Source organism: Sander vitreus, chromosome 17 (assembly GCF_031162955.1).
Source record: "Sander vitreus isolate 19-12246 chromosome 17, sanVit1, whole genome shotgun sequence".
NCBI lineage: Eukaryota > Metazoa > Chordata > Actinopteri > Perciformes > Percidae > Sander > Sander vitreus.
The window spans coordinates 9,408,615-9,432,296 of NC_135871.1; the positions used below are offsets into that span (position 1 = coordinate 9,408,615).

Sequence of the window (23,682 nt, forward strand, 5' to 3'; positions counted from 1 at the left end):
AAACACGATAAGAGATGCTATAGGTCAGTACATGAGAGATGGCATGGTCTAAGTTATTGTAGCAAACTATTCATACATATATCCACACTACCATCATCGACGTGAGAAGAAAAGTACACTGGGGGAAAGGAGCACAAAATGCAACATCAAAAATGAAAACTTGTACAACTCTGAAAAGTATAATTTTTAGACACACAAAGGACACATACATTGTATGTGTTAAATAATTTTTGTTTGTCAGGACATAAAAAGCTAACTACATCATTCACAGATTCAGCAGTCTGTTTAAATACCTTATTTCTACAAAGTGAATTTACATTTTTTTTTTTAAAGTACAAAGTGCAAATACTATGGTTTCCATTATTGCCGATTGGTGAGGGCAGATTCTCCTTGCGGGAGGGGAAATCTCAGATGCTGGCTTAGCCTTGCTTCTTCGAGGGATTCTGAGGAGAAGAAATTAAAGTGACATCAGTTTGACACATGCTCTTGTTTCTTTGCACTTAGACTGACAAGTGTTTTTTTAATGACTGTATATTCCTGACTCAGTCAGTGCTAACAGAAATTAAACAATATTACAGTCAGACTGTAGATGTGCCACCCATTTCTCTTATATACATATTTTCCACTAGTATGGGAGGAGTGGTTTACTTACTAGTTTACTAGAAGATAAACCCTCTCCTGGTTTGGCCCCTGTGAGACAAAAAAAGTCATATAAACCTCAACAACCAAAATATGCAGAATAATGCAGGTCAGTCCCTCTATAAAGGAAAATTGACCCTTAATGTTGCTACACTTGTCATGCTGTCACAATGATACCAGAGGAAGATTTACCACTCAAAATTCTTAGCAATGTTTCAAACAATGGGTCTTTGCTACTTGGGTGGAGTGATTAGCGCAACAACTGAAAAGTACCATTGTTACTCTCTGCTCCTCACCACGGGGCTTCTCAGGCGCTGCGTGCAAATCACTCCGCCCAAGTAGCAGAAGTTGCAGTGCTTCGCCTTCTGAGAATATAGTTCCAGTTTGTATATGGTTAGAAGATGGCTGTGACTCATGTGACCTTGTTATTTGTACACGCTGTGACTATACAAATCACAACATGTAAATAGGAAAATGTTGGCGTTATTTTTGTCACTTATTGGGAGCAGTAGGCTAGATGGAGCCGGTTACCTCCAGGATCTGTGCTAAACGAGGCTAGCGGTGGGGGGTGTCAAACAGAGTTACGACACACACGGAGATGAGGAGGGTATGTATGGACTTATCTAACTCTGGGGGATACGGTGAATAAGCTAAAGTCCCAATAAGTCGGGCGTGTTTCTTTAAAAACATATTTAGACAAGAGCAAGCTTCTCGTGTCTATTCCGCAACCAATTTTGCCAGCTAAAGAAACAACTGTTGCTAGCAGATTGTATGAGCTACGTAATTACTGTTAGCTCCATCAGTTGGTTAAAGGCTCTCTTGACTTTTCAGTGTTTCTGGCTAAATGAAAAACCTACAAAGGGGTTTTTAAAAATGCACTTGATGGCTACATACATGATATCATGCTAATACAGTGCTTCAATGATACAAAAATCTACTTACACTTTGCTCCTGTACAAACGTCTGTTTGATTTTGAAAGGTAATACATAAGACTACCTACAAACATTTATCAGACTTACTACAGCCCCATGTGCACTGCTTCAGCATGTGGACACATCCAAAGCTTGCCCATGCCTAGTTATAGTTGCTAAGATGTGATTGGACAATTGCTGTTTGGGGGAGGGTGTTAGTGAACGATCAATTATTAAAAATCATGTAGCACTGATTCTAATTTACCATCTGACTACCATGTAGGGTTGGGTATCGTTTTTTTTCCGATACCAGTGCTAAAACGATACTTTTAAAATGGTGCCGGTGCCTAAACAGTGCCTGAACCATGAAGGTGTTGTTTCTCCGACTGTGGCAGCGGCCATGGTGCCTTGAAAAGTGCAGCTTATTATACATCCATGGGCTATACTGTGTCTTTAGCTGCAGACTCTTTCACGTCCCGGTGTTAGAATCCTTTTGAGTTAAATACAGCCACAGTTTAGACCGTTTTTATTACCTGTGTTTAAAGCAGCTTCTAGCTAATGGTAGGCTAACCTGCTGCCAAGTGTAATGTTAACTAGCATCACGTGTAGTGATGCTTCTGTTGCCTGTAACGGCTGTTTCGGACCACCAGAGGGAAGCGCAGGCATTTAAGTGAAGTTTAAGAAATAAGGCACCGAAATCTGCGTTGCCATCCACTATAGTAGATGCTGGTCGTGTGGGAACCGATGCCAGGTTTTTCGGTACCGAAACCTACTGCCATGATCATTATATTTTATCCACCAATATGTAAGTTAGAAAACTGATTTGGTGCAGGAGAACACATTTGGTTGTGTTGTTTAGCTCACCCTCTTCTTTGGTCACCCCGAGGCAACCCATCAGCTCCTGCAGAGACAGCGCCTTGTCGTTGCTAATGTCGCAGTACTCCACAAACTTCTTCACACACTTCTTTGGCTTTGATTTCTTGCGCAGAAAGCGTTTGAAAGGCTTGATCTCCTTCTTTCCAATGTCCCCGCTGGAGTTTTTGTCCAGCTGACTAAAATACCAGTGGACCACCCTCTCCTCCAGGGTGTGGCTGGGGTCGGGCTCGGCCATCCTAAATGACAGATATCAGTTTGTGAGCTAACAATCGTCCCTCCATCCCTTCAACTGTCTAAAACAACTAATGTCACTGGAGTTAAATCACGGAATACTTTTGTGCCTTTTTGGTAAATTACTGAACCTATTGATGTTTATCAATAATTGTAAGATGAACAAATCCACTTCCGAATGTCATACCTTCCGGCGGATGCTGGATCTGTGACGGCGTGCACCATGTCTGTTGACAGTGCGTCAAGAACACTTGTCAGAAACTCTGTTTTCTTTGCCCCGGGACAGCCTGGAAAATAAACCACAGACACCTGAATGAGTGTGTGCGAGCATGTATTATGCAGTTCATATGGGAGTAGGTGTACGTATATGTCAGCGAACACAGAAAAATGATCCCCCAGTCAACAGCATTACAAATATGTGAAATGCTGCCGTAATAGGTGGCCTAATAAATGTTTGGGGAGGGACGTCATGTAACAGGCAGCGTAGTTTTAACGTGAACAGCACATAAAGACAGCAGAGGAGGAACATATACCCAAACAAGACTCTCACAGTTGTCTTTTACTCCCTCTCATAAAGTGTCAGACCTCCCCTCATCTGGAGGAGGAAGAGGGTACCTGCCAATCATGCTGGAGGCCCCTGAGTGGTTTTGACAGCTGGAGCACAGAATATGTAACTGAATATTGTATGTATGGACAAGAGGCTCCATACAGCACCTGAGACTCACCTAAGACATCAAGGGGACCAAATACAGTCCTGACAGACACACTGTTACTTAGGATTTCTTCTGAGGGATGTCTGATTTAAAAGGTATGCATCCAAAGACACAACTCAACACCTGATCTTCAGTGTGTGTCGGGATTACTATTTGAAATGTCAACCAGTGAAGAGAATGATATAATTAGCCCATAAACCTATAAGGTACACGCAAAAAAATTAAAAGGAGGGACAACTGGAGTGGAATGACCCTAATGATAGTAATTGTATGTTTGGCCATATAGTTTTAAGAGTGAGTAGGCCAAGGCTGTTCTGGAAGAGCTGAAGGCTACGCAGGCCTGAGAGATTCCTGGATTCCTCTCCTAACTCTTCTCTGCTTTCTCACAGTCCGGCTTCTCTCTGCTATTCTGCCTGTGGAGAAGAATAAATTCTCCACAGTTTGCTACTCTTTTTATGGCCCAGGCCTGCGGGGCCAGATTCTCCTGTGTTGCAGATAATAGCATGCTTTGCTCCTCTCTAACAGGTGGCGACCAACATCGGCGTAAACACCCAGTACCCAGCCTCCACTACACCTTTCCCAAGTAGCGCAGGGCTATAGCAGCCTTCACCGGGCCAAGGGTTGAAACATTCACATGTCCAAACTGTTCCACTGTCTACTTTACATGCTGAACAGACGACTTGCACTTAAGTTTTAGTAGGCCCTCCCTGGCCATAGCCCAGTAAAATATCTGACCCACCTGTTAATGGTCCAACTGGTGCCTTGTGCAGCTCTTGTGGTAAATTTGTCTAGACAGTCATACAATTGCACCCTCAGAAGGCAAAGTGTTTTTTATCTGGCTTCTGGCTGAAGAGAGGTTTGTGGGATGCAGTTGGACTTGTTTGAGGCTGAGTGTTTTTCAATGAGAGCACATGTCCTCTCCGTAATGCTGCAGGAATCTGAGCATGTCTGCAGTTCATTCAAATGGGAAGCCATCAGGTAAGGCTCCAGTCCCTTCCTCTTGGGAGCAGAGGTTTTTCGTATGGGGGCGGGACAGATCAGCTTCTGTCTGTCTGGACACCATTAAGCTGGGGGGCAGGACACAAATGTTTATGCTGTCATTCAAAGGAAATTGAGTCTGACCATTTTCCGTTCAGTTCATGGCTGCAGCAGTCAATGACTGCTGTCTTATTCCATAATGATTATAATTATGTATAGCCCAAGTTTGACAGATGCAGAATGGAATCAAGTTGAGAAAGCCTCAAATGATTAAATTTTGTTCTTGCTGAAAAGCTTAGATCTACAACCCTATTTACTCCATATATTGGCTGCCTGTAAAAAGTTGGCCAGTAAGTGCATGTTTGCATGTGTGTGCCTGTGTGCTACTGTCAATAAGAAGCAGTGTTTTCCTATGCAGCCACATGGGGCAGAGCCCTGTCAGCACTCACAGCCGCAGCTCCCAATGGCTGCCCCAATGCTATCCCATGATCCCGCTCTGGGGAGAAAGCTAGCCAAATACTCCGCTTTCCTCTCCTGCCCCTTTCAGGGCAAAGTTCTCCTTTCTCGCATCTCGCCCCATAAACCTCTCAACACCAGCGCTTCAACAGCAAATGGGCTGCAGAAATGTGAAGGCAACATTTATAATTATCCCTGGTTCATACAGTAACGTGTTTTACTGGCGTTGACGCAATTGCTCATAAAGAAAACAAGATGCTGTGTTTTTTGACTGTGTCCTGGTGTATTTTATAATGGGAGACCTGGCTGATACGGTGCAGGTTTTTTTTTTGACAAGTATAAAATGAAGTCTGTGTACTTGTGTGAGGGTCTGTTTGAAGCAATTGCATGGCTGAATAAGTATATTGTTTTCTGTTCTACCACTATGTGTTTAGGAGCTGTTTGGTTGGGCTTGAGGTCTTTCTCATGGGACAGTTGTGGCTGTTTTCCACCCCATCGCCACTTCACACTTTCAGCAGTTACACACTCTAATTATTCCTGCTCAATAGCTTAGCAATAGTATACACCACCAGTGCCACTGGCAAAGATGAGTAACATTTGTTGGTCTCAGGAGCATTCATCTGTTACTGTCTATCCCACTGTTTAATACACACTGTACAAGAGTCCTCGATACCGGGGCTGAGACAGAGTGCTGCTCTGCAGCACCTGCAAGCAGAGAGCACAGCTCTGGCCTGGCACACTGTTACATAAACAGTTATGGATGGGATGGGAACAGTGGCAGCTCTGTTCATTTGCTGGAGGATTATTAACATGTTGACCAAACCACCAGAAAAAAATAAATTTGCCAAGCACCGTTCAGCTTTAAACTGTGATTTGGTTGTATGCAGGATGAGAAAGCTACAACTCTACTTTGCCTGTCACTGGATTTATGAGGCTGTCAAGTCATCATAGTATTTATAAATGTGATGAAATCAAAGGGGAGTGAGACCCCATCCACTGCATTGTAAAATTGTCCGTGCAAAACTATAGTAAAATGTCTAGATTCATATCACAGAATCAATAACACATCAATAAATCTCCTAGTTCTAAAATAACCTGATTTATTTAATTATTTGGGAAAACTGGAATCCAGACAGCCTTTCTAACTGTGAGAGCCATGGCAGTCACCTCAAACAAGTCCTCCAAATTAAACGACAAAATACAAAGTTTGTAATTGCCCTCCAAAATCACACATAAGCTGATCTGACACCCCATACTGGCAGGACAACCTACCTTGTCAACGCCTACAAAAACTGATCTGATACCACTATGGTTAGTTTTATATGGGGGGATTAGAGAAATATCGTGGTTTAGGTTAAAATAAATACTTGGTTCAGATGATGGTCATGGTTAAGAGAAACCAACATGGACTGTTGGTAGGACATGGGAAACAAACAGTGGTCATGTCAAAGTCTGATGCTTTGTTGACCAATCCAACCACCCCAACCTTCTCCTTTGTCACTTGAGTGTAGGCATATGTTGTTTTTTTGGCATTTGCTGAAAAGTCTGTTTTCTTGAAGGAAGGGACTCCAGGGAAAACAGCCTGCTATACATGACCAGGCAATCTTACTCAAAATAATGTGACACATGATAATTTCATCCGTTTTTAGTCCCATCCATTAGTAAATACCACTCAAATATATCACAATTTAAATTCTGCAGTTTTAAAGTGGCAAGTCATGATTAGCAAATATCTATCTACACAACAAACAAGCTCACCTGTACCTAAGCTCACCCCATGACCACCACCCCCAAACTCCTCTCCCACCCTCAATTTAGTTATCTACACTGTTGTCAGTCTTTCTATCACTACCTGCCAATGGCATCCTATTATCCATTATCTCTACCTCTCCTGCCTGCTGTTTCTCCTCCACACTATCATCCCACTATCCTCCATCTCCCATGTCAGTTGAAGACTAATCCTCCCCCCGATCCGTCTCTGTCTCCTTGCTTATTGACCAGTGCAGGGCGGTATCTGGCAATCCTCAACTCTTTATCAAGCATTTCCTTGACCAACAGTGCTAATGATGTCAACAAACACACACACACACACACACACACACACACACACACACTCGCACTGCTATCACAACCTTGAAAGCGCGGCAGCAGTTGGAGGCCGACTGCTGAAGAACTTACCCATGTGGTCTGAACAGAGAGGAAAAACAGAGACCAGTCTTTAGAGACTTACCCTGGAGATGTCTGCTTCTATAATGGTCCTTAGGTTTAGTCGGGTGGGCCCTGGCATTGCCATCGCATTTTGGCTGTTCATACCTGTGACAGAGAATTCGCCATATCAGAAAATGCCATTTCATTCAAAGTGAAATGGATTAAAGGGATTGTTGATTACAGTAATGCTATCCGTATTGTAAAATCAGAGAGGAATCCCATGTTTTCCAATTACCCGCGTACAGTTAAATCTCAGGGATTCAAATAATTGTTTTGTGGCAAACCAGAGGCTCTGAATCACATCCAAAAAGAGGGGAAGGATTTGCGGCTGGTATGAGGACAGAAAGGGGGAGGGAGGGTGAGAAAGAGAAATAGAGGGAGCGAGGCAGACAGGGAGCGTGGGACACAAGGAAGCTTTCACGGCCACCCTTGGCGAGACGGCAGAGCCCCGATTGGTGCTGTGCGACTGGGCCAAAAGCTGGCCTGGGACAAGGAGAGAGAAAGGGGGAAAATCCACGCTTCCATATGTGTGCTAATGTGCTGTCTGGCACTCTGCCTGAAGCCTTGTTAATCTGATACCCAGCCTCGCTGCTCAATAAGAGGGTACCAGTGCCCCACTCTGCCAGCCTGACGGACCTCTGACCTGCCTCTCAGCAGACCACTGAGTCACTCTGTCTCATTGGCAATGGAGATGTCTATCTGTCTGCTTATGGCAGACTTATGTGCATTTCTCTCAAATAGAGAAACTTTTTTTTGTTGCTTTATTTCTTATAATTTCTTCTAAATAAAGAACGGTTGCATGATTGTTAGACCTGCATAAAAGATAAAGCTCAATAATGCTCTCTTTAGTGCAGAAGACATTTGCCAACAAAGGGCATGAAGCACGGTAATCCAGTTGGTCAGCTTTTATATCAATTGGCCACTCTACTGTGTTTGGGTAGTTAATAATTACTTACCTGCTATTTGTTACAACTGTCTGGCTTGTTTGCCACAAAGAACCGAGCAATAAATTCCAAGAATTTGTGTAAATTAGGGTGAAAGTACCATAGGTGAGGTCTCTCCCACCTGGTGGAAGTCCCAGGTATGGGCCGTCCCGTGTCCACCAGCACACACCAGCAGTAGCCGGTGGAGGGGTGGCATTGGACTGGCTTGTACAGTCCTCCAAGTGCACAGTCTGGTACGAATACAGCATCGTTCTTGTGCTGCTTCGCCTCTTCCTGGGCAGACTGCTGCTCCTGGTCACAGGATGAGGCTGTAAAGAGGGGGCAGAGGTCATACAGGAATCAGTGGAGGCGTGGATTGGTCACACAAACAAACAAACACACACACACACACACACACACACACACACACACACACACACATAGCATTCAACTAGGTGGTCTAGGTTGTGTGACTTGGCAAATACACACCCCAGACACACACACTTGACGTGAAGAAGAGGGTTTGTTTGAAGTTAGGAGGGAGTAAGGAATAAGAGTCACTCCTTATCAGATCTGGTTAACATATTTGGGATTTATACAACATACAATATGTTTGAATTAACTTATATTTAAAAGCCAAATGCATGCAGTGCTGTCTGACTAAGCATTGCTAAGACATCCTTGTAGAAGAGAAGGAGGAGAAGACAAAGGGGTGAAGGATGAGTGCTCGGAGACAGTGTGTGTAAACTGTTATATCAGCCCCCCGTGGCACTGTTTACGGACATTAACAGGCTAATGACTAAGAACAGCTCCCTATGCCCCAAGTTAAGTAAATATTTGGACACTCAACTGCCCTCTGTGTGTGACAGAGAGAGAAACAGACAAGACAAAAGCAGAACAGTGGTCAGTCGGGCCTTCGCCTTCACACACCGACACACTACTGCAGGGTACTGTAAAGTACCAGTGATCTATATGTTTACATGTTCAAAATTCCAGGGGCAAAATGGAATGCTTCATGATCCTTTCTTTTATCCTTACGTACAGAGAATGCAGCGGCTTCGATGGGAGAAACATGGTGTTTTGCAGAGCCTCAGCAGGATCTAATCAGACTTGTTTCTGTGCAGCAGCCTCGTCTCTGCCATGCAGCTCTCCAACAGAGATTTGAGCATTAAAATCAGGGATGAAAGCAGAACTCTTCTGGCCATGAGGGCTTTCATCACCAATCTCTCCCTCTCTTCGCTGCTCGCCTCAAGGCTCGGAAGCTACTGCGGGATTATGGATATCCCTTTTTCTTTGTTTATTTTCATTAAAGATCTTTACCCACACAAAAGAGACCAAATGAAATGCCTCCCCGCTTTCTCAACCGACTCTTTTTGCTCCACTTCCTCCGTATGGGCTCTCTTTGTTGGGGCGGGTGTTTTTTTTCCACCCCAAAGAGCACATGGTAATCAAAACCATCGATGCTGCATTTCTCAGGCTTTTTTTTATTGGTTGTAAATTATGATAATGGGATTCACACGCATATGCACACATGCACACAGGGTTTTCATCTAGGCAGGCCTCAAAATTGCATTGTTTTATGCAGAAAGCAACATTTTTCCCCAAAGAGCAAAGAGGCGGCTGATCTGTTCAATAAGATAAACGTGCATGTGTGTAAGAGGGCGACCAGAACGGACCAGCCAGAAGAATAGGAGATCCTGTGTGTGTGTGTGCCATGTGCTGATAATTACAGATAAGCTGAGTTGCGAAGAACCACAGAGAAGCAGAGCTTTATAGCCTGACGCACTCCAACACCAAAGATGTATTGGTTTCACAAGCCACCATCTGTCCTTAAAAGACAGGAACAACCTCAAGCCACGATTGCTCACACAAGTAAAAAAAAACACAGAGTGTGCTTTCAGTTGAGGTTTGCAAACACCCGTTCGCCGTCATTAAAGAAAAAGTGGTCTTTGAAACTCACATGGTGCTCTGGTTCTATTGTTCTGTCGGCTGCGAACCTGCTCCGTCCACAGAGTGGGGTACTGAGAAATGATGTCTGAAAGAAATCACCAAGACAGCTTTATTAGCTTCAATCGAAAACATACTCGTTTATCATCTGAGCCAAACCTGGTGGGTCCAAAACTCACAGGCTGTAAAATGCACATCAAGGTTATCGTATCTCAAAGTGGAGGTGGAAAGTTAATTGAATATGACAGCTGGGACAGAAATATAGCAGCAAAAAGAGAGGTAAGTAAACTATAACTATGAGTCTCTTACTGTCTTATTAAATATCTCACATTAACATGAAATCATAAAACTTCTTTCACAGTGTAAAAGGCTGATAAAAGTGCTCAAATACAACTTTGCAAAATGTGATTGTCTGCTTCCCATTCACAGTGAAGGATTATCTTTATTGAACTACAGTAGAAATGCAGGAAGTTGTTTTGTCTGCCATTTGGAGTTTAAATGATATCATCATATGAAAATACTCCATTCAAAATTTTTAGCACAGCTGAATTAGCAGCACCATACTTAAAAGTATCAAAAGTAAAAGCAGATTTACTCCTTTCAGACGTTTATATTACTATGTACTATTTTATTGTATTAGTATAATTTTAATGTTGCAGCTGGTTGAACTGGAGCTGACATTAACTATATACTTTATATGGGTTGGGTATTTTCATCTATGTAAAGTAACCAGTAACTAGAGCAGTCAGATAAAAAAAAGTACATTATTTGCCTCCAAGATGTAGTGGAGTAGAAGTATAAATCAGCTTAAAAGGGAATACCTGAAGTATAAGTACAGTACTTGAGTGAATTAGTAAAAATGTACTTCTGACGAAATGACACATTCATCTTCTACAAATTAAAAGGGAAATTCTTAAGCAAATGTGCTCTGTTGCTGGCTTACTTGATCTGGTATGACCATTAGCTTATGGAGGTTTAAAAGCAAAAAACACAAGTCATGACAAAATTGCCCTTTTAGTTTTCCTTTATCTTGAATCAAATCTTGCAATCTATTTTAACTATTTAAAAGTATTTCACTATCACATTTTCCCCAATGACCCTTTTGAAGCATGATGCTGTAACTGCCTCATGTCCAGGCTCCATTTCCCTTTTAAGGAATTTTTGAGCCGATTCTTTTGAGTCAGTCAGTGGCGTCTCAGTAAACACAGGCGTAGCATCAAACTCACAGTCTGACGTAGAAGAGCTTACCTTCTTCATCGCCAGCAGGCTGTGGATCCACCACTAGGCCAGTCTCATCTGCATTTAGAATGGAGAATATTTGCAAGGAGACTACAATTACGAGAGTAAGATAGATTAGAGAGCACTTAACTACATGAGATTTGCACGTTGCCCGGCTAAGAAGTATGGAGGCAGAAGTAGAGGTGAAGAGAATGAGAAAGTGAGAGAGGGGTGTGTGTGTGTGTGTGTGTGTGTGTGTGTGTGTGTGTGTGTGTGTGTGTGTGTGTGTGTGTGTGTGTGTGTGTGTGTGTGTGTGTGTGTTGAGAGTAAGACAGTAGAGAAGAGAGGAGAGTATAGTGGTCATGTATTCCCATGGTTTCACGTCATGCAACAAGGGATCATTATGCTTTGGAGGACAGATTGAGGTCAGTTAAAATGGATGAGGAGAAGATGAGGACCAGTTGTCCCTGCTGTTCTTCTCCATCCTTCCATTGCCTGCATTTGAGTTATGAGAGCTGTGTGAAGGTGGGAGAGACACAAGAGTTAAAGAATGCAGTAGCCAAGTGATCTGAGACAACCATTTAAAAGTGGGAGAATCAAGCTTGGTGTTTGTTTGGACTCTGTTTGTTTGATTTGTGGTGGGGGTGGGGGTGGGGGGGGTGGGGGGGATGGAGGTCTCGAGCCGCTTAGTGTAAAACCACAGCTGAAGGTGTGGTTAACCTCAGCATAGGTCAGTCATTCTGCTCTAAGTAAAGCTCTGTTAATGCATGAGTCAGGGCACCTCTAATGGGTGGCTCCACAAACAGGGATTAAGCTTTAACTTCTTTTCTTTAACAATGAATTCTCCACTGCTATATCAGGATTTTACATTTATTGCAAGTTTGTTATGCCAGCTGTTCATCTTCTCAAGCATGTCTGGTGGATAAAAATACATACAGTCAGTTTGTGTGACTGACTGAGGCAGACATGTTATTACTCTGCTCACTTAACGGATGGAAATGCCATTTCAAAAAGTGTATTTATGATTCAGATTTATGATAAACCACTAATGACCGATTTTTACTTTGCGGCCTTTTACATGACTGTAACACCTCTTTTAGCATCTGCCAGGAAACCCCCACGCTATTTGTGGTCATAAGGCATTAGTTTAACTGCTGTTTGTCAGTCGTCAGCTGCATATGATTCCAACATGTGAATTAATTTGTCAAGCACCAGAAATGCTAAAGCATTTGGTGTTTAACATTACCAATATTCTGATAATAAAAGTGCTGCAAAGGCTGCTGTGGACTGCTAAGGTACAGTACTGATGGGCTTCTGCTGAATCAAAATATTGATGCAATCACTGCTATTTTCAGTGCTGGCACACCACAAATCTACAGTTTATTCTGCTTTTCACCACCCTGTTTATCCAACCAGTTCAGATTGAACCACAACCCCCTGCCCCCCTCCACCTCCTTTCCTCCCTCTTTCCCTCTCCCACCATCCCTCCTCCTCTTTCAAATTTTGCATTCCCACTTGATCTATGTGTAATGAGTTGGCCGGGTTCAGACAGACACTACACCCAAGACTGTTTACAGAGCGAGAGGCACAGACGTAAATGTCACACTGACAGGAATAACCAAATTGACAAACACAAGTGGATGCGCGCACACACACACACACACACACACACACACACACACACACACACACACACACAAACAATTGGAATCAACCCAAATTATACTTTCTCTTAGTGAGCCTTCAAATCACATCAGTTAAACAAATCATCTCTTACAAGATGAGAGCAAGATATACAGTATCTGGAGCAGAGCCGGAGGGAAACTTAGTGGTTCTATATCTGGAAGAAGGTAGATGTTGATGAGAGACAGAGTGAAAGTAGGGTGGAGGATAAAGTGTGAACATTTCCTTGTATCTTATGACACTGATGCTGAAAAAAAAGCAAGACCAAGCAAGATCAAGTTAGAGAAGAAGAATGATAAGTCAGTTTTCCTCCATTCTGGCTGCCCCCTGATCATTTGGCTGCCTGGTTAAGGACAGCAGACGGTTATAGGTGCTGTAGCTGCTGGCGGTGGGCATTAAAGCACACCACAGCCTCTCTCCTTACTCAACAGACTGCTTTTATACCAGCCTTCAGGCAGCTCGCATTCTCTCAAATTGACAAAATATTAAAAAGGCAAGCCTTAACAGGTGACCCACCCTGCACATCTCCAAAACAGATGCAGGCAAACAGACAGAGATATAAATGAATACACACTCACATGTACATGCATGCTTAGATAGGTACACACATGGACAAACAAGAAAAGAGTCAATGTGCCTCTGAGGATGAATTTTTCTTGAATTAAAGTCTCACCTGCTTTACCTGGCTCTCTTGTAGTAGCTCTCTCTTGTTTTGAACCTGCAAAGCAACATTTAATTAAAAATGCACCACCACAGCTTTTTCATGTTAACCTTAATAATAATAAAATGTATAAATCTTAATCTACTTCAAGAATTGGCCTGAGCCACTAGACTTAAGTATGGACTGAACTACAGCGGGAAACTCTTTTCTGTCTTTTTAATTTTCAAATGTTATTAATTTATTTTAAGCTGCAATCACTGCATGTCGATTGAGATGTATTTTATGACATTTTATGACATTTTAGACTTCATGTACACAGCTATGATTAAGCAGCTGGCAGTTGCAATACAACTACTGCTGCTACTACTGGAGCTTTTTCACTATTGAGACAGCAGCGACTTCCGAGGCAGCCCCACAGAGACGCACAGGGAGGACATGTGGCATTGGTTATTTGATTGTTTGGCAGACGCCATCCTCTGAGAACACTTACACTCCTTACAGTTTAACTTTGTTGCTCAACTCTGCAGCACGGATTTTCTACTCGGCTTATTTACACAGGCAGCACCAAGCCTTGAGCAACGCTCAGTCCTCGGGTGGCCCTCAAACCCACAGTCCAGTCACTGACCACTTTCCCACAGGACTGAAGATTACACCCCCCACAAACACAGAATGTCATGCTTTGCTGTGTTGAATTTGATTTATCTTCATGGCTTCACAAAATTACAGAAACCACATTCTAGTACAAGTCAGCATACTATTTGAATTTTCTGTGTCATAAATTGGGCTTATTATTAACAAATGAGATGCCAGTACCAGTGCACTGAACTGCAAATATAACATGCATTACTGTATACATTATAAGACATTTTGCTGGGATTTTACCTACCTTGGCATCGAGGTTTTTTATTGGCCACTGCTGAGCCGCTAATGGGTCGGCCATTGGGGGTGACACACCAACAGTATCCAGTGTAACTGTGGCACTGAACCTGTAATCAAAACAGCACGTAAACAAAAATTCAGCACAAGAAATGGCATCTATAAGATTGAAAAATGAAGGGAAAGTGTTAAAAAAAAACATTAACTTAAATTAATTAATTCATTTCATGCAGGAATTTTTTGCAAAAAGTGGATACGAAAGAGTTAGTCTTTTCTACTGGGGCCTCCTGAGTCTAGAGCCTTTTCTCATATTCAAAACAAGAATCATTTGTGTTTTTCTGTTACCTCACTATATGTGCCATCAGGGTTGCATACAGGCACAAAGACCTGCGGGAAGAGCTTCTTAGCCTGCTGCTCTGTGTACTTCTTCTCTGCTACACATCTGGATGTATCTGAGGAGCACCACAAATCACCAGAATCACGACACATCACAGAGACCCATGATTCAACCCACAGCTCAACTATTTTCTTATGCTGCACAACTATGAAACCAACATACTTTAAAAAAGCCAGCAGAAGATGTTGAATCTCACAGATGATGAAGAATGATAGAAAAATGCAAGGAAAGAGTTGAGACGGAGGGGAAACAATTCAAGACATTTCGGAAGCGGCAGATACTTGTGTGGCTGGGAATAGACCCAACACCCCGGGTCCTATTAGAAGCAATTCAGACAAGCCTGCACAGTGCCTGGTGGTAAAGCCATTAGTGAGCGAGGCAGCTCGTGCTGCTCCTGTAGAACATTCCAGTCACCCAAGAAAAGGGCTGATGCACAGGGAAAACCTGACCCTTCCTTAATGTCTTTGAGTCTGTCTTACTCTCCTCTTAAACCTCGACCGTCTACTCATTTCAGCCCGAGCTGTCCTCTAACTATGTTGTGAGTATAAATGTGGGTCAGCAACGTTTCACCTATGTGCACCTTAAATCTTTTCACATCTCTATGTCAGAGCCATGGCTCATCCTGTCATTCCACAGCTGCTTCATCTCACCTGGCCAACAGCACCAGCTGTGCAAACTCTCAGGAAATGTTGGGCGGCGATGGGTTTGATGGTAACTTGGTGTGACACATTAGTTGCCATGCAGGGCCTGACTGGCTGGCAGGTTCAAATCACATTAAAACAATGACTCATGCTACGTTTAAAAACGTTTACCAGTTTGGTCAGGAGGCTGCATGTGTGTGTGTGTGTGTGTGTGTGTGTGTGTGTGTGTGTGTGTGTGTGTGTGTGTGTGTGTGTGTGTGTGTGTGTGTGTGTGTATCACGGTCAGTAGCGAGGAGAGGGGACAAGACGCTGGATGTTCCGGATGGATGAAAACAGCAAGTCGTGGAGCTCTAAAGTTAGCTCCAGTGGAAAAACCCAAAACCATCGTCCTTCTCCAAGGGGCTCCGACTAAAAAGCTGACTGGAAAAAATGACAGGACACTTGAATCATCTGAGCACAGTGATAGAAAACAAATGTGGTGCCAGTCTCACCATCCTTAAACACAATCCCATCTCTGTGCTTTTAGGCCAGACCGGCCCTCTGGTTTACTTCGGCTGCTGACTAGGCTGCTGCTGCTGTGTCTTTCACCCCGGCCGTCCAGAAGCAGAGGGGGGTCCGAACTCTTATAGACCCAATGTTATTGACGCTTACAATACGACTTTCATGGACTCTCGTCCCTTTCAGCTTCCTAGCTGGAATCCTCTATTCTGTGTCCCGGCGCTGTCCGCCACATCCAGATGTCCGCTTAGAGACGTTGCCATAGAGACCCAGAACGGGCATAAAATCGTGGAATGCTTTTCCATCATATGAGCCTTCTTTTTAAGCAAACGCTTTTCGCTCACGCTCCCTGCATTAGTGATCTAATATTGTAATGTGTAAGAATGGGGCATTGTCCCCAGTCTGTAGAGCGATAAACTGGCAGTATAGAGTTAGTGAGTGGGGCAGGGGGAGAGAGTTCGGGCCTTCAGCATTGGGGTGTATGGGTGCTTCCTTCCAACAACGACCAACAATAAGGGAGTCTGTGAGCCGCCTGACCTCATTGGCTCTCCTTCCCCTTTTGCTTTTCATCTCGGTCACATACATACAGCTTTACATCTAGTATTATGAAAATGAGACCATTAATTCTTGTCAAGAATTTCATTCAAATGCCCCTGCATAATTATTTGATTTCAGAGAATTATTTCATATCACAGAAAAAGTTGTTGGTCAATTGATGCTGTTATGTATATGGCCGTAACAAAGCATGAAAAGCTTAAACAAACAAAATAATTGCCACTAAAAACTAATTAATTTGAGTATTTTGACAATTGAACGTACATTTCCTTTATCAGTACAAATGGTGTGAAATGGTCAGCAACCCCCACCCCCCTTCACACTCTCACTGTCAACCCCACTCGTCCTCCCAGCACTCAAAGAATCAATTATGCTGAAATGAATTTAACCCACAAGTTTCTACTGTGACCCCCTCTGTGCATTCGAGAGTGCCAGGCGGCGCTGAAGCGTGACTCATGACCTGACCTTTGCATGGCCCTCGAATGACCTCCAGCTGGGGGTCACGGCACTTGGCTCGGAGGAACTCGCAGCGAGATGTGAAGGTCCTGCCGTCGGAGGCACACAGGGGCTTGCGGGGAGCTCCGGTGCATTCCATGTTGCACTCCTTATCCTGATCCACCCGCAGGAACTGCAGAAGTGAGAAAGCAGGAGATAAGCAGAGGAAACATTTGCTAAATGAGCCATTTTTGGGGGAATCAATGAGCTCTGCACCAAAACTTTTGAAACTGCACAACAACAGGTGTGATTCTGGAGGGGTTTATGAAGACTAGGGGTTGGATAAAAACAGGCTACCACATCAAAAAGTAAGTCGCACAACAGGTGTCCATTACCAAAGCCTTAAAAAATTGTTAATTCTGTTTCAAAACTTTTATCAGAATGTTCATAAGCAACATCTTTAATGAATACACTAGAAAGCACTGATAAACAGTGCAACGCACAACTATGAGGCAGTGTCACTACAAGCCTGTCAGGGTGCAGCCATGATTTGTCTTTGTCTAAAGGGCTGGAGAAGACTTGATTGTGACTCTTCCTCTTTTCTTTGTCTGTGCCAACACCTGCATGGGTATTCACCTGGAATCACTCCTGAGGATGTTTTACTCAGCCATGAAAAAAGAAACAAGGACGGAGACTCCTGGTTGAACGCATAGGATCACCTGCGTCAATGCCACCATTGTATCTGCCACCGTGGTATGAAACCCCCTCGCCAGGCCACACAATGGGGCGGCGGTGGTGGTGAGGGGGGTTGGCAACAAGCTGTGACTGCTACAATGAATGAAAAGACAGTGAATGATAAAGTGGCTGAAGAAACGAGATGTCAGGGAGCTTTGTGCTGCTACAGTGTGACTTTTCATAAAGTTCGCATGATTCATTCAGTTCAGGGGAATAATGACCTGGGTTGAGTGGAAAAAAACAAACTCTATAACCATGCCTATGCAGGTGCTGTTTTCAGTCAGTCATGTCCAAAGATAAATACCTTTCTGGACTCTCTTTGTCTTCTCTTGTCTAAAAATATTTGTACATATGATTCAGTTTTCCTCTTTTCTTTTGTGTCATTTTTTTGTTTGGTTTTCAGTGGATGCACGGATATCTGTCTGAATGCCCTCTTAACTATTCACAGCAGACAGACAAACAGACAGAAACTTTCTCTCTTTCACTCACACATACACAGACACTAATCAATCTGTGGCACAAAGCAGAGAGTCAAAACCCTGAATTAAAGCTAAGCCATAAAAATCTGTAATGAATTATCAAAAGAAAGGGCATGGCAAGATAAAGAGCAAGAAGAAAAAAACACAGATTCATAAAGAGGGGTGGGATGAAAAAATGTTGTGCCTGACATCTTACAAATGAAGTGAGAGATGAGGTTTGGTGGCAGCCCACTGCATTTAGATGAGCAGGGCTTCAGGGCTGCATGCACCTGGAAGAGGGTTGGCAGGGTTCGCCCTGGGCCAGAGGGGGGGGGGGGGGGGGATACATCCCACTCTGTCAACCCTGCTCATAAATCTTACCGGGGGGGGGGTCCGAGAGGAGAGGCCCGTTCAAACACATCGGAAGAGGAGCCGCGAGGGAGGGAAGACGAGTCTTTTGGATTGAATGAAATTTTTCAAAAAACTATTTTCTTTAAAAACCCTTACTCCACAGGCTTTTAAAAAAGTATCCTGACACTCTTGCGTCACAAGAACAGCCTGTGTCCAAGTCTCAACATCTTTCTAGACAGAAATATGGAAAATAATCTCTCTTCCTCCTTTGGGAATAACGGCATATGAATGGTATATAATGTCTATTTCCTGTGGCTAAAGGGAACTAATTAAGTAGTGCATTTACTTTGGGCAAGGCAGACTTACAGTGTAGTCTACGAATTTATCTTGGGTGTTTGGGACACCCCAAAAAGTCCCAAGATAAATCGGAGGAGTCATCAGATAATAAAAGAATAGACAAGGGGGAAAAAACTTATATTGTTATTTTGGGGCTATTTTATGCCTTTATTTGATAGCAACATAAGCAAGATGACAGGAAATGGGAAAGAGAGAGAGAGGTAGGAATGACATGCAACAAAGGTCCCAGGCTGGATGTGAAGCGGGGAGTTCATTGTTGGTGCTTTAATCCTAAACCACCAGTTCGCCGCAGATACTAGTTTTTAAGCCACTAAAACACATTCAAATTGAACAATCTGAGAGATAAAAATCCATTTCACGTCCACATTAAGGCCCTAATCTGTAAAGGTTGGGTACCACTGGTCGACAGTTATGCTGTTTTGACACACTTCAGAGGATTTTCCATTTAAATTTGCTCTTTTCACTTTTAACTTAATCCATGAAGAAATTGCCACTTTGTATCACTGAATTCGAGAGGGTTGGAAGACTTTGCTTATTTACTCAATGGGTTAGAAACGTACGCCACATTGGCTCTCATCAACTAAGAACCTGTTACCTAATGGGATCTCTAGAAGAACTATTATATACTTTGATATTAATAGTTCAAATATAATAATTAAAGAACAATAGTGGGGTACTCTAGTTCTCTTTCTACAGCTACTCATGTCTTTGCCCATTTATCTGTATAAACTGGGGATCTTACATCTCACTGCCTCTCACATTGTTAGTGTCTTTGAGTTTTTTGGATCGTTCGCACCATTGCATCTAACTGACAGTCTCCCGTCAGTACCCTCCCGCCCTCTACCCCTGTCCTCCCACACCAGTTAGGACATCCCTCTGCAGCGGTGACCTCCTCTCACCCTCCACTCTGTCGCTCACAGCTCACCCCTTCACATAAAGTCCAGCAGGCGTGACAGGCTGTTTTGAGGATGGTTTTTGCAAAGGCTGCAACCTTCCAAAGCCAGTAACTGCTCTGATAGTGTCTGAGTGCATCCAGCCATACTTGGTGGTGGGCCGCCAGCCTTGCCACAGCTCATGCTGGCCACCCCAGTGCTCACACTACACCAGCATTATCAGCATCAGCCCCTGCAAGCCAGCAGACTGACAACCCAAACTGAGTCATTCAGCAGCCCGGCTTCCTGCTAGATGTCCACTGTACAGCACACAGCAGAGCGCCAAGTGCCTGCAAGTTTACGATAAAGCTCCAAAAACACAGCGTGGAAAAACAGTTAGCCATGAAATCAGCCACCCATGAAATCAACCACCCAGATTCACTATCAAACATCCAAGTGTTTATTTCAAAGTCACAGTTGGCCACATTGAAGGAGGAGAACAAATAAGATGTGAAAGCCAGTGAGAGGAAGAAGCATCAGAGACTTGGGTTGTGTTGAGGACCTCTTCCTCCTAATGTTAGTTAGCTGTCTGCTGCAGATCTCTGTGCGTTTTGGCCTGTGGTGATGGATGGGCGAGGCCGCGGCAGAGCCCCGACATTCCCCTGACATTCCCCTGATGTCTCATTCTAGCCTCTCCAAGCCGGCACCATCATCATGCATCAAGTAACCAGTGGAGAGTGATGGGTGGCCTCCGCCTCAGCTACATGCAGCATTAGCTTCCACCCCGATTTATCATAAAAGGAGACTCATACAAGACAGAACACATATTGTGACTCAAAACCATTTATTGCTCAAGTGCTTTTCTTGTATAATTCCAGACAGCTGGCCCTCACTTTCTCTATTTTTCTTTCCCTTTATTTTGCTCTCTTCCCTTTCATGATTTTTTTTTTTTGCGTGATCTCTCTTGGGAGATGCTTTTTGCATCTGCTCAAATAATACAAGAGGTTGGCAAAGGAACAAGAGACAGGCGAGAGAGGGCGAGTCTGGTGGAGTGTAAGGGAAACTTCTTTTTTCCAAGACCAACCATTATACAAATCAAATCCTATTACCTCCCCCTGGCTCTGCTGCATTGTGGGATTGAATGGAGTAAGGAGGAGGCGAGCCTCCAGCAGAGTGCACATTGTAGGCTGATAAGGGCCCTCTGGGCTGGGAGACCCCTGCTTCCAGAGCCCCGAGAGGCCCCTCACACCTCGGCCCTGCAGGGTCAATGGGGGCCCCAGCTGAGAGCCGTGGCAAACGTGTTAAATGGCCTTTGCGGGAGTTTCCTGCGCGGACGCAAGGATGCAAAGGGGATCATTAGTTTCCAGCATGGTGGAAAGGGAAGAAAGTGACAGCCTTTAACCAGGCTACTAACTCAATCAAAGGAAAAAGGCATTTAATTGGTGTGAAAGATGTTAAAAAGAAAGAGAGCTGGTGTGAAAGGCCATTGATAGAAAACCTCTCTGAGCAGGTGCACAATTTCATAAAAGCATAGGGGGCAATGGAGCCCATATGTTATCCTAAAATTGCTTTCTCCAAGTTTAAAAGAGAGGCAGCAAATGTTCTATTCTCCCTCATCTTTTCACACACTATTTCATACTTCCATAAACCATGGAAAAGTCTGCCTCATGAATAACCTGGGCAAATATCCCATATATTTAACTGCCTGTTCGACCTCAAATATGCACAAAATATCACATGGAGACATTTTCTTCTTGACACTAACAATAACCTCTCCTATGTCATTCATTCAATGAGCTATGAATCACTCACAAGTCCACTGCTCCATGTGCTATTCCAATAAAGGTCTAATGAGCCACAGTGGGGAGGTAGGACACAGACACAGTTACCACTAAAACATGCAATGAAATAGACACGCTTCTCATTCTTACGGTCATATCCAGAGCAGAGTGGATGCTGTGTCATATCTGAAAAATGCAACTGTATCTGTGTAACCTCTACATCAACTGCTGGGTAAATATTATTACCCTTGACGATATTATCTGCACTCATACTGTGTGTGTGTGTGTGTGTGTGTGTGTGTGTGTGTGTGTGTGTGTGTGTGTGTGTGTGTGTGTGTGTGTGTGTGTGTGTGTAAATGTGTGGATCATGGTAAAAAATTCAGGGGGAGCATCTGCTCAGCGCAACACTTCCTCCTACATTCCACAACTCCATAGTGCCGTCAGGGAGGAAGGATCTCCGACCCTTCACCTGCAGGTTAACGACACATGGTCATTTGTTTCCAATTGGATATTAAGGCATTCTCACCCGGACCATAAATAACGGTTCTGGGGAGGCGGCTGTCACATCAACCTCTAAATCAAGGGCTGAAGCCTCTGACAGTGCACATTCCTCTCCCTATTATTCCTCCGTTAGTACTGTACCTGTACTTGATCTTGGTCATGAAATTCCCTTCATATGTCTTTATAGATGTGCAGTTTAAGGTCAATGGACAGGATGCACTGCTCTGCTGCTGCTCTGCTGTTGCTGCTGCTGTCCTGCTGCTGCTGCTGCTGCTGCTGCCATGTGCATGGTGCAGAAGATCTGCTGACACTGGCAGAGTAGCCTCTACAGAGCTGCTGGCACAACAAGAGTGAGCAGGACAGAGGCAGACAAGACCCTGGCAGGCAGGTAAAACAAAGCACAGTGGTGCTGCTAACAGAGCATGAACTCCCCACAGGCAAGCCAGCAGCGCTGCCATCTCAGACACACTGTGCAGTACACTTCTGCCAGATATAAACATATTCAAACATGTTTCAAAGCCTCTTCTTTTGGAGAGAGATTATCAAAAAAAAGCATGGGTCATAACGCTGTTAAGATGGATTTAAAATGTATTATTTTCATTATAGTAAGTATTTCTGAAAATTAGAGGAAAAGCTCACAAGAAACACATAAAGGATGATAAACGCCAGTTCTATGTAAGATTAAAAAAATGAGATAAAAAAAAGATCTGTTTCATAGCTACAGTACAGTAAAAATGAATTAAGTTGCCACACGGTGTCCCTTTTGCTGACATATTACGCATGGAATGCATAAGCATATCCTTCACTTTAAACCGTTCTTTTACACGTTAATATGAATGAGACGTATTCTGCGAGTTATGGGGCTCTTCCTACCGTGAGAGCAGAGAACTTTTGAGCGCGTCCAGCGCACAGCAGACAGAGGAAGACCAGCAGCGGACATACGCGCATCCTGACGCCGTGGGGCAATTCACTCTCCAAATTACGCACGTCCAAATGTTACTCTGTGTTGCCTGGACTTCACCAAAGCACACAAATTGTATTTGGAAGAAGTCGAAAAGGTTTAAAAATCCACAGTAGTCCTTGCGAAAAAAATGTTGGAGTGTTGGAGAGAGGGGGTTGATGGTTTATTTCACTTCGTCTCCTTGGTTTCGTCTGCCAAACCGTTGGTGTAGACACTCTCCTTAATTCTGGCAGTTCGATCGCCCCCCCCCCCCCCGTGTCCCTGACCTTTTCCCCTCCCTCGATGTCTCTTCTCCCTTTTCCCTCTCTTCAATTCGACTTTTTACTCCACACCCCCTCCCTCCACACTTGATTTTGTCGACTAGATCTCTTATCGGATGCAGGCAGTTCCCTAGCCGGTAGGTAGGTAGGTGTATGGTAGCTGAGGCAAACACGTCAGGTATTCTTTTCTTTCACCTTTTTTTTGCATTTCCTTCAAACCCACAGCAAGAAATCCTTTTTATCAGAGGACCTTGATGATGTTCGATTGGCAAATTGAGGAGGGGATCAAACAACTGTCTGCTGGTAGGGTCAGCAAGAACAAGAAACAGTCTGCGCTCAAACTCATACTGCTGCACACACACACACACACACACACACACACACACACACACGCACACGCACACACACGCAATTTCAATTCAATTTCAATTTATTTATAGTATCAAATCATAGCAAGAGTTATCTCGAGACACGTTACAGATAGAGTAGGTCTAGACCACACTATAATTTACAAAGCCCCAACAATTCTAGTAATTCACACACACACACACACACACAC

General features: G+C 43.7%; 1 protein-coding gene across 8 annotated transcripts; it reads right to left on the reverse strand.

The window, feature by feature from the left end:
• Positions 1 to 263: 263 nt before the first annotated feature.
• smoc2 (SPARC related modular calcium binding 2) lies at positions 264 to 23,101 on the reverse strand. Of its 8 annotated transcripts, none has more exons than XM_078273618.1 (13): positions 22,776 to 23,101; positions 16,878 to 17,040; positions 14,667 to 14,773; positions 14,332 to 14,431; positions 13,458 to 13,502; positions 11,132 to 11,179; positions 9,897 to 9,971; positions 8,058 to 8,265; positions 7,036 to 7,118; positions 2,846 to 2,945; positions 2,416 to 2,663; positions 653 to 690; positions 321 to 443 (listed from the first exon to the last, which is right to left on the reverse strand). In XM_078273618.1, exons 1-13 carry the CDS (start codon positions 22,848 to 22,850, stop codon positions 420 to 422), a joined length of 1,314 nt encoding a protein of 437 aa, XP_078129744.1. In that variant the 5' UTR covers positions 22,851 to 23,101; the 3' UTR covers positions 321 to 419. The 8 variants fall into 8 exon arrangements, with proteins under 8 accessions (XP_078129743.1, XP_078129745.1, XP_078129740.1 ...); XM_078273616.1 differs by having other exon boundaries at positions 8,079 to 8,265; positions 11,132 to 11,212; XM_078273612.1 differs by having other exon boundaries at positions 11,132 to 11,212.
• Between the last annotated feature and the right edge of the window lie 581 nt (positions 23,102 to 23,682).